This window comes from Sylvia atricapilla, chromosome 25 (assembly GCF_009819655.1).
Source record: "Sylvia atricapilla isolate bSylAtr1 chromosome 25, bSylAtr1.pri, whole genome shotgun sequence".
NCBI classification, from domain to species: domain Eukaryota; kingdom Metazoa; phylum Chordata; class Aves; order Passeriformes; family Sylviidae; genus Sylvia; species Sylvia atricapilla.
The window spans coordinates 6,036,425-6,047,635 of NC_089164.1; the positions used below are offsets into that span (position 1 = coordinate 6,036,425).

Below are 11,211 nucleotides of genomic sequence, written 5' to 3' on the forward strand. Positions count from 1 at the left end.
ATCCCCGCGGCTCCTTGGCCTGAGTGCCCGCTCGGGTTCTGGCGGCTCTCTGAAACTCCCGGGAAGCAGGAATGTCCTTTAGCAGAAGAAACTGGTCCGATCTCTCCAGGTAAGAGCTGCGGATTAATGCTTAACTCTTTCCACCGCCGGCAGGGAGTGGTGCGGTGGGCTGCTGGTTGCCGAGGGGTTTTGGGGAGGATGGGAAGAGCGGGCAGCTGCCCTGGGAGTGCTGTCTGTGGTTCGCAGAGGTGAATGTCAGCCCCGCGGGAGAGCTCGGCGCTGCTGGACTTTCTTATGGCTGGGCAAGATGAGAGGCGGTTTTGTTTCTGCTGCCTGGGGAAGCTGAGCCAGGCACAGGAGAATTACCTGGATAAGCATTCTCGCCCCATGCTGGCTACATTTTGGGTCTGATTTGCCTTTCTTTGGGGACAGACCGTCTGGGTTGTGCGTCCAGACCTGCTGGGAGTTGGCTGGGGGCGTTTCCACTCCCCCCGTGCCCGTGCGTGTGTCCCGCTCTGCCCTGCCGAGACTGCAGCCCGTGCGGTGCTGAGCAAGCCCTGATTCAGCGGCAGGGACTGAGCAATGCCTGAGCCATCCCCGCAGCACCGCCAACTCCCTCGGACTTCCCAAAGAGTGATCCGGAGTAGGGGAGCACCTCTGGGCATCCTGCGGTGGGTCAGGGGCTCGCACGAGGCTGGAGCAAGGTGGGATCAGCCCTGAGCCCCTGCAGACCCCAGGGCAGCCTCAGCTGTGCCGGAGCAGTGATGGAAACTCAAACAGAGCCCACAGATCTGCCCACGCTGTCCCACAGATCAGAGCAGGAATCCTGCTCCAAGTGGATGTTACGGCTCCGAGACTTAATTGCAAATCTCAGTACTGGGTGTAAGAACGAGGAATGCACAGAATCCCAGAATGGTTGGGGTGGGAAGGGACATTAAAGCTCAGCCCGTTCCACCCACCGCCAGGGGCAGGGACACCTTGCACTATCCCAGGTTGCTCCAAGCCCCGTCCAGCCTGGCCCCGGACACTTCCAGGCAGCCACAGCTTCTCTGGGCACCCTGTGACAGGGCCTCCCCACCCTCACTGTGAAAAACTTCCATATTTTAGGTGAGATCCCACTACTTGGAGGCCACCAGCTCTCAGCTGGCTCTGCTATGGGCGGGATGGATCCAGAGGCCGTTCCAGCCCTGTCCAGATCCATCTCCGCTGAGCCACAGACCTACCCCAACACCAGCCCAGCTGGGTCCCGCACCCCGTGTGCTTCACAACCCTGGAAAGAAATTTCCTGAGCTCTCCTGAGATGAGGCAGCACTGAAACAGCAGAAATGTTAGAAAGTTCTGCACTAATCATTGACAGGGCAGGAGAGGACAAGGCAGGGACACTCGCCAAAATTTATTACTCATCTCTTTGAGATAAAAAAGGTAAGACAGCAAAAAATAAATCCTTCTTTGAAAAGAGGAGCGAAAGACTGGCAGAGCAAATCCATAGCCTGATGGGTGGATCACTTAATTACAAATAACTGCCCGTGGATAGTGCCAGGTTTTGTGCTGCCTCAGAAGGAGCCACAGTAATTCAAGGCAGGAAAATCCCTTTTTCACTTCGAAGGAGACTGTCCCTGTAAAACCAAAGAAGTACCCGGTCGTCAAGAGGATTTAGCCTGGCATCAGTGCTCTGTGCTGTCACTGCTTGAGGGACAGGAGCGCAGAGGCACCGGGATCTGTGTCCCCCTCACTCGGGAACCTGCCGGCTGGGAGTGAGCCTGCAGGATCGGATCGCTGTCTGTACAAACACGGCCGGGCACGGAGTGGGGCTGTCCCACCTGGGGATGCTCCCGGGGCACATCTCAGCTTTCGCCCGCCCCGACTCTCCCCGAACCAAGCGTGGCATCGGAGAGCGCCTGGAGCTCCCCAGGCGTGGGGCCGATTGCGTTTGAGGCTGTTCGGCTGTGGGCTCAGCGGGACGGGAGGGAAGAACAGCAGGGCCCGGCATTGCCCTGTCCCCACGCTGTCCCTGTCCTGCCCTGTCCCCAGCCCTGAGCTCTCAGCCGGCGCTGGCCCCGCCGCGCTCCGCTGGCCCCGCCGCCAGCAGGAAGAACAGAAGCCGCGAGCACTCGCGGGGGGTAAAGCGGATTAATTTATGACCCGCTGTGATTACTCAGTAACTCGGAACCAGCCGCGAGTCCTCGCTGTAACGCGGCCCTATCCCTCTGACTTTGGCTAAAAGTCAAATTCATGACAGAGCCATGGAGGGAGCTGGGATGAGGCCCCGGGATGGACCCGGCGCAGCGAGGTTCTGTCGGGGTGCCGGGAGCTCCATGGAGTTCCCTGCAGTGTTTGTGGCTGACTGAGGGCTCGTGTTGGGGGAGATGAACCTGACTCTGAAAAGCTGCATCCAGCCAATAAAAGTATTTTCTAACACAGTTCATGCACCGGCACAGAGGGTAGGCAGGTTTGGCACCGAGAAAGGATGGCAGAGCTGGTGTGTTCCAGACAACTTTTATTTCAAGTGGCGTTTTATTTAAAAAACAAAACAAAGAAAAAAAAAAACAACAAAACAAACAAACAAACAAAAAACCCAACAACAACAACAACAAAAACCCAAAACAAAAAACCACCACCAACCCACATTTGGCTTGTGCAAAATAAAATGCTCAAAGATTATTCCAAACCTTGTCTTTTAGCTCAGTGTGTGATTATAAACAATTCCCAGTCCAGGCACGTGCAGGGGGGAAGAGGAACCCTCCAGCCCCATCCTGAGGCAGAGCCTCTCAGCAGTTGCCTTCAGCCTCTGATACTTTTGCATCTGAGGCTTCTTGCTCTATAAAAATTAAATTGCCATCACCACAATGTGGTTTTGGCCTCAAATCTTGTGCCACAGTGGTTATCCTTTCAGTTTGTGTGGTCGATGTCTGTGTGGTAGCTCAAGGGTCCTGGTCTGGCTGAGTTAGGTTCAATAACCTTCCCTTGGAAGGTTTGTTTAATATGGAGATTCCTTTGAAATTACTGCTCCCTCCAGCAAGAGAAAATGGGAGTTGGAGAGTCAAGTACTTGCTTTGGAAAGGACCTGCATCAGCTAGGTGGAGTGAGAGCAGTTTGGGACACTTGGCTCATGCTGGCAACCTTCTCCTCCAGCAAGGTGACTTCTGTCAACCCCTTGGCCTTGCCCACGGTGTAGCAGTTCCTGTCTTGTCTGGCACCAGGGCTTTAGGGTGCCCATGCAGGACATAGCCTCCCCATGTGCTTGTGTTTCCTCCCAAACAGCCTGGCCAGGCAGAGGACCCTGGAGGATGAGGAAGAGCAGCAAAGAGAGCGCCGGCGAAGGCACCGCAACCTGCTGTCATCCACATCCACGGATGAGGAACCTGCCAGCCCTGTCAAAGACACCAGCCCAGCTTCCAGCAGGTCTGTGGGGTCCTGCTGGCATTGGCCTCGCTCCTGACACCAAGCCCTGGCAGCTGCTGCTGCGGTTCCTCAGGCTCCTGGCTGATGAAGGACTCAGCTGTGGGAAGAGCTGTGCTCCAACCAACAGACCTTGGGAGGAGGGATGGGCTCCTCAGGAGGAGCACAAGGGGGATGTCTCAGGTGGGCTCCCCATGGCATAGGAGCAGGAGTGCTGGGGGAGGGCTGGTGCCAGCGCCAAGCTCAGGTGGGTGCTGCAGGTGGGATCTGCAGCAGGTAAGTGGTGCCCAGCTCTGCAGGGCAGGAGAGCAGGGCAGGCATAGCCTGGCTGGCTGTGCTGCCCCTCTGAACCTCACAGTGACGCTGTGGTACCTTTGCTGAAGTGGGCATCTGACCCAAGAGCTTTCCAGTGGTGCTTCCAAAGTCCCTGGCTGCAGGGAGCTGGAATTTGCAGTGCTCTGCGATCAGGCGGCCGTTATACAACCTGACCCACTCTCTAAATTGATCCTGGAAGTGTCCAGTATTTAGGTGGTTTGTGTGAACAGTGAGACTCCCACTCCAGAGGTTTTTCTGTGTTTCAGACAGGATGGAGTTAGGATTGGGTTGGATATGGGGTGGATGGGGGCTGGACATGATTAAAATGAACCAGGTGGGAAGGACAAGTTCCTCTTCCCTGGTGCTGACACAGGCTGGCCATGTGGTGATTGCAATTCAGCAGGAGGGCAAATGTTATCCCATCTGCTTCCCAATCCTGGGAGTGTGCAGACACAGCCTGCCAGGTATCTTTCTGCCCCTTCCCAGACCTTGTGCCTGTTTGCCCGGAGGAAGGAGAGGAAACAGCTTTTCACAGGTCATGTTGGGTCTATGGGTGGACCTGCCAGAGCAGATTGACTTCCAACCAACACTTCCCACTTAAAGCTGATGGGATTTTTCCTAGTCCAGTGAAGGGACGCAGCCACACTTCTTATCCAGCAGCAGACCCAGCACACTGCCCTGAGCCTGGATCTCCTTAGCACAGGACTTGGTGGGTGCTGGTGTCCTGAGACAAGGCTGCAGAAATGGTTCATCTCTATGTCAAAAAGGAAAAAAGACTTTTGATCCAAACTTTTTCTCAGACAGCTGAGCTGGGGTGATGGGGATGAGAGTGGCTGCAAGCCCTGGTCTGCAGGGAGGACTCCAGGATGTCAGTGAGATTTTTATGTCCCTCCCCAGAATCTTTTGCCTCACTTGCAGCATGAAATCCACCCCTCTAACCACTGATGCTGAGGTTGTCATCCTGTATTTTTCTCTATCCCTAGACCTCCATCCCTGGTGAAGTCGCAGTCTCTGGAGGATGGGGAGGAGCGAAAGCTCTCGGACGCGCTGAAGACACAAGAAGGGAGAAGGACAAGATGCATCCCAGCAGTGTCTGAAAAGCTGAGGCAGGAGAAGGAGCAGAAGGAGCCAGGGATGGAAGAAAGCTGCCTGGAGACAGGGCCACAGCCCCGTGAGAGGCAGGAGGGCAGCCAGGCTGCAGAGTGGGCTCAGGAGGCAGCCAAGGGCAGAGGGGACCCGCCAGGAGACAAGAACCTGGAGCCAGCCTCTGAGAGGAAGGTGGTGGTGAGGGCACGGCTCCAAGACAAAGACCAAGGAGTGTGGACTCCTCGGGGGGAGCAGAGAAAGGAGGTGAAGGAGCCGCCAGAGGTTGGGAGCTGCCGGCTCCGGGAGGTGAAGATCCTCACCAGGGTGGGAAACCACAGCACGGAGGAGAAAACCGCAGTGACCTCATCTCTGGAGCAGCAGGTGAGCAGGAATGGATGGGGCACCAGGCCTTGGGGGGAGAGCTTCTGGGTGCTGGGAGGATGAGAAAGAGGGACAGCCCAATAGTACCAAAAAGAGGTAAATGGGACCTGAAGGATTTGGGGGGAGGTTTTTCTGAGAGCTGCAAAGCATGAGGTGGTGGACAGGGTCCCACTGCCTCTTTCCCCTAGCCTGATCTGTGCTGTCCTGGTCACCTTCTCCAGCAAGTCCCTCTGATTGCCATCATGCTGACACTGAAGGGCCATTTGGGACTCTGTATGTCCAGTTGAGACCAGAAAGGTTTGGAGGATTTTGATCTCCAACTCCAACCCAGTACCTGCCCTGACTGCTCAGCTCCTGCACGACAGTCTTCTCTGCAGGCTCTGCAGGGATGCATCTGATGTCTCCTTTTTCCTCAGCAGCCATCCAGAAACCCTACAAAGCAGGTAGTCCAGCTGTCCCCTCCCCAAGATGAACCTGCAGAAAAGCCAGACCCTTCTCCAACTCACGTCACCTTCAGCAGCTCCATCCGACGGGCCAGCCCAAGAACCGTCTCCTTTCGGGTAAGAGCTAATGCAGGTGGGGAAAGGATTCCACTGAGGCAGTGGAGGCTGGGGGGAAGGAAGGATTGCTTTGGCCTCTGGTTATGTGGGCAGAGCCTGTTCCCAGAAGAGTGTTCAAAATTTACCCTTGGGCTGGGCAGTGCAGTTCTGCTTCCGTCTTCCCCCTCTTTTCCTTCTCCATGTCTGACTGAAGACGTGTGAGGATGAACATGTCCAGTTCTTCCACCTTGTGCTGGCCAGAAAACTCATGGGAAGTGACAAGAAAACAGGGAGCTCATTGTCCTCAGAATTTACAGAGGCACAGGAATTACCATCCAGCCTTTCCAGTCTTATGTGAAAGCACAGGATAAAAATAACATCCATCCTCCCTCTCATCCCATGTTACAGTCTGAGAGTATATTTCATTTCAAAAGAGATCTCTGGAATAAAGTGATTGAAGAGGCTGGGAAAACTGTTAAGATCCTCCCTGCTGTGAGTCATGGTTGACTGGCTACACTTGATTGACTTCCATGAGGCTTTATTGGGAATAAAACTGTTATCACCATAAAGTGTCTATAGTCTGGGGAGCTTTGAGATGAGCTCTGGTGTGAGTGCAAATGCAGCTTTCATGGGTGAGATCAGTGAGACAGTGCTTATCTTGGATAAGCAAAGTTCACTGCAGGATCTCCTCTTAATGTGTCTTCCAGATCATCTCCAGGAAGCAGAAAGAAGAGAGCCAAAGCCCTCTCACAAGGAGGTCAGCACCTTTTATCATGTTGCTTTGTTTTGGTCCTGCTGGGCAGGAATTGCCATCCTTTTTTTTCCAAGGGAGGAGAAAGTGATGGGCCTGACAGGCCTGGCATAGATCTGCTGGACATTGGTCCCCGGGGTGCTGGACTGGGCAGGCAGTGATGCTTGGCAGGGGAGAGGACAATGTCCAGCATGCAGTTTGCGTCTGAATGAGATCCTGGAATCACAGAATAGTTTGGGTTCCAAGGGACCCTAAATACCTTGTTCCAACCCTTGCCATGAGCAGGAACATCTGCTCTCCCAGGTTACTCCAATATCTCCCAGAAGCCCCCACTGTCTCTGAGCTGTATAGTCCCATGTTGGTGCTTGTGTCTGCACAGGTCCCATCCATGGGGACATCGAAACAGTCCATGAGCAACCTGACCTGGCTTTAGTGACCAGATCAAGGGACCTCCCCCTCGTCCATGGGCAGGTGCATGCTGTAGGCAGAGCCACACTGACATTGGGGACAATGCAGTTCAGAGCTGGCAGAGCTGAACCCAGGGCAGGCTGAGGACCTCCAAGATATTTCAGTGTTCAGTGTGGCCCTGGAAGGGTGGTGACACACAGAGATCTCGGTCACTAGCAGGGAATGGACCGTTTGGTTCACCTGGCAGATAGATGCAGGAGTGCCTGGGTGGGACAGGGCCTTCTCCTGCCAAGTGCAGCTCCCCAGGACCATGTGCTGAGTCCCGGGAGATCCTGAGGGGGCTGGGTCCAACTCTTCCTCTTCTTCACCAGTGCGAGTCTGAGGATCCCAGGCAACAACAGCACCATTGGGGAGAAGCTGGAAAAGTACAACTCGGCTGTGCAGGTACCAAAGGCCCTTGGCAGAGCCACGTGGGGGTGGAAGGGATATGTGGGGAGACACAGAGGGGTGGCCTTGAGCCGAGTGGGGAGGGCCTAAGCTGCACCAAATACCAGAGCTTATGGAGATGAAGGAGATGGTCCCAGGCAGGAAAAGGGGCTGGCCTCAGGGTTTTAGGAGCAGAGACCCTTGGAGAGGGTCTGGGGATGCCGCGGTCTGTTGGGGGAAGCGCACAAGGCTGTGAGCTGCTGCTGGGCAGGGGGGGATCAGACCCCGACGGGCTCAGGGTCTTTGCCAGAAGCTGGACTTTGCTTTTCACCCCTCGGGGTGCGGCACAGCCCTGCTGACACCCCTCTCTCCCAGCGCTCGGAGGGGGTGAAATCCTCCGTGCCTGCCCAGAAGAGTCGCCTGCTCTCCTCGGAAGGGGTGGCGAGCAAACGCAACTTCTTCGAGGGCAGCGCTCCCAGCAAGGCGGAGCCGGCGGCTCTCCGGAAGGTGAGGCGGGCGCTGCGCTGGGCGGGGGCCGCCCGGCGCCTCTGGGCTGGGGCAGATCTCCTCTTGGGATAGCAGGCCCAGCCTGGCAGGCTGCTGGTGGGTGCCAGGGCTGCCTTTGGGCACAGGAGCTGCCCCGGCACTGTGTGGGTTCCTGCTAGCGCTGGAATCTGAGGAGCTGGGATGGAGCCAGCGTGTGGGCTGGGCCCGGCCTGCTGCAGCTCCGCTCGGTCTCCCCGTGCCCCGGGGCCGGGTTACATTCGTGCAGAGGGAGAGCTGCTGCTGTAACCCTGGTGTCCCTGTGTGTGCCACAGGACAGCCTGAAGATCCCAGGATCGGTGACATCCCGGATTAATCTGTGGATCAGCCGAGCCCAGGAGCCTGCCAAGGAGGAAAACAGCAAGGTACCAGCTTGTGTCAGCCTCTCTGCCGGAGACCAGGCAGTCCCACAAGACATGGGGCTGCACCTGGGGGGGGTTGAAGGGTGAATTAACCCTTGGCTGATCCTGTTAAAGGGTTTGAGAGCAGTTCAGCCAGGTTTGAAGGTCTCAGAGCTGCAGGGCCACCATGATGAGGTATCAGGGCTCTACTTGTTGCTGTGTGCTGCCTGTGAGCCCAAAATTCCCAAGACAGCTGATTGCAGCCCTTGGTGGGCTGAGAGGGAGCAGGAACCAGCTGGATGCATGTCCCGGGACATGCAGAGTACCTGACCCTGCCACCCCAGCATGAGCCCATCTTTGCCATCCCATCTGCTCTGTCTGGCTGAGCAGCTCTGCCTGGAGGCCAGTGGGAGAGGAGCTGTGTCCTTGGGCCCTCAGCTCTGAGGGGCTTGGAGACCTGTGTGTGCTTGGAGAGGTCCTGGTGCATGAGGGGTCTGGAACCGCCTGCATCCCCACATGAAACTCCAAAAATAGGGGATCTTGTGGCTGTGGGTGCAAAGTGCCCAGCCAAGGGGACTCGGTGGTCATCACGGAGAGGAAGAGCCACTGTGGCTCCTTCCTGGACATGTGCAGGAGAGGGACAAGAGAGTCTTTGGCCCCAGGGTGGTTTGGTGTTCTTGGAAAGGAGGGGCTCAGCAGGTCCTGGGCAGGTCTCACTGCTCACTACAGTGGAGGGTTTTGGCTACTGCTTGTGGCCACCAGCTGGCCCAGGGGGCACAGCTCCAGCCTGGCCCTGCAGCCAGGGAATATGAGTCCAGGCTGGGCTGGGAGATCAACACTGCCCAGACATGTCTGTGCCAGGCAGCTGTGCCAACAAAGGGTTTGCTCTGGAGTCACTGCTGGGGAAAGCCTGCAGCTTCTTGATCAGTTCTCCTTTAATTGCACCTGCTCTGCTTCTGTGGCTGGAGCTGCCCTTGGCTTTGAGGGTCTCCCAGGTACAGGATCCCAAAGCTGGCTGGTTTTTCCTGGACAATGTGTGCTTCACGGTTTGGATACAGTCAGACCAAGGCAATGCTGCACACGATACATGGGGAAGGCTTTCTCCTGTCCCTTCTGACTCTCCTGTTTGCAGGAAATCCGGAGAATCAACAGCCTGGCAAAGCGAGATGTCTGGATAAAGCAACCTGGAGACACCTCTGGAGACACCAAGGTAATTATGGAGCTGCTCTTAAACCTGGTGCAGCCTCTGAGGCAGGGACAGAGCCAGGATATGGGGAGAGAGGGGATGTGGGTGTCATCAGGACCCCATGACTTTGGGGAGTCAGCAAGTGGGGACAACTGGAGGCATCTGTAAAGGAGAGAAGGACTCTGGTCTGGGAGGAGAAGGGAAGTGGCCTGTGATGGGATTTAGGGGCAGCCTGCCTGCCCTGCTGTAGACAGCCACTGTCCTGGTTAAAGTAGCTGCCTCTGGGGTGGTTGCAGCTTCAGGCACAGCCTCAGTGGTTCCCATTTTCTTTTCCAGTTGCAGTAATACCAGCTGTGGTACCAGACCATCTGGGAAAAACTGGTTTGCTGCAAAGATCAAAGCTCAGCCCTACCTAACCATCCAGCAGCCACTGCCACGAGTCCCCTGTACCACGTGTGGGAGCAGCCCAGGTCATGGGGGCCCTCTGCTTATGGGATGGGAAGGAAGAAGCCTGGAAGAGTCTCCCTGTGCCCCCAGTCCCCACTCACTGCCTGTCTGGGGGTGTCCAGCCCTGCAGGCTCCCCACAGATGCTGAAGGCAAACTCCTGCCTTGTCTGTCCACCACATTTTGCTGTTCTGTTCCTGATCTCTGCCTGTGCTCTGGAACTGCCCTGGCAAAGGGAATCCCTCCCACAGCTCCCTGGCAGCTGGAAGATGTCAGTGGGGCAAGAACCGGCCTGGCCAAGGGAGTTCCAGCTGCACATCCATGGACCACGTCCGTCCCTGCTACCTGGGGCAGGTGAGGCAGGCAGGTGTCACCCCCCTGCCAGGCTGTCACTGCCAGAGTGGCCCAACCAGAGGCTGGTGTTAATGAAATCACACAAGTGCTCAGAGATGTCTCATGGAAGAAGGGAGGACTTGGCCCTGGTATTTCCTTCCACAGGCAGTTGAACCAGAGACTTGTCCTTGTCCCTGCCATCCCCTGCCCCTGCAAGCAGTGACCCTTCATCCAGTGATCCAGGGAGGGTGAGCTGGCCCAGGCCATGGCCGCAGCCCTGTTTGGGGGATTTCATGGAGCTGAGTGTCCTGTGCTGGGCCTCATTTCCCTGTTGTGTTTCCTTCTGAGCCTTTTGCTGTCCAGCCCCTGATCCTGCGTTCCCTGGGCTGCTGAGCACACCCAGCAGGGATGGGGGATGCTCTCTAGAGGCATTTAGGGTGGCTTTAGGGTGCCACGGGCAGAGGGCTCAAATCCTCCTATTTGAGCCATTCTTTGGGATTGGGTTGTGCCTTTAGCAACAAATGTGGTGACAAATTCAGTGTGGGAATCTGCTGCTGCCCCTGGAGCTGATCCTGCTTGTCAGACTTGGGAAAGGACTTGGGTTTCTCTGTGCCTTTTTTTTTTTTTTTTTTTTTTTCCCTAATAAAAATTGCTGTTTCTAAGACGCTCCTGGTCCTCTACTGCTGGTCTGGGACTGGAAACTGTTCCCTTTCCCTTCTCCTGCTGAGGGGAAAATAGGGAAAACCCCGAATCAAATGTGTCCTGGGGGAGTTAAAAACAGACGCCTCCCTTCTCGTTGCAGCCCCCCGAGCTCGGAGCAGCGGCTGGGGGAGCCGGGTCCGAGCTGCCGGGCAGGGTCTGCTCCTGGCGCTGGTGACAGCGCTGCCTTATCAGCGTCCCGGCCCCGGTGACAGCTGGGCTGGCTTGTGTCAGCCCCTCGGGCACTCACGTATCTCGGTCCGGAGGGTTTAAAATAGCAAATCTCTGAGGCCACACAATAGCTTGGGCTTATATGGGCTCCTGGGGGGAAGGGGGAGCAGCGGAGGGGGCCAGGCCCG

The 11,211-nt window shown here is 56.4% G+C and overlaps 2 protein-coding genes across 2 annotated transcripts in view; both read left to right on the top strand.

Annotated features, from left to right (window-relative positions):
- PHLDA3 (pleckstrin homology like domain family A member 3) overlaps positions 1 to 2,727 on the top strand; it is a 28,366-nt gene extending 25,639 nt beyond the window's left edge. The window contains exon 3 of the transcript XR_010745358.1: positions 2,716 to 2,727. The gene's annotated coding sequence lies outside the window, so the exon portion shown is untranslated. The remainder of the gene's footprint in view (positions 1 to 2,715) is intronic.
- Positions 66 to 10,815, top strand: LAD1 (ladinin 1). The gene is made up of 10 exons (XM_066335690.1): positions 66 to 109; positions 3,262 to 3,402; positions 4,698 to 5,181; positions 5,598 to 5,741; positions 6,428 to 6,477; positions 7,251 to 7,323; positions 7,681 to 7,812; positions 8,124 to 8,213; positions 9,322 to 9,399; positions 9,712 to 10,815. The coding sequence occupies exons 1-10, from the start codon at positions 72 to 74 to the stop codon at positions 9,718 to 9,720; spliced, it is 1,239 nt and encodes a 412-aa protein (XP_066191787.1). The 5' UTR covers positions 66 to 71; the 3' UTR covers positions 9,721 to 10,815.
- The last annotated feature ends 396 nt before the right edge of the window (positions 10,816 to 11,211 follow it).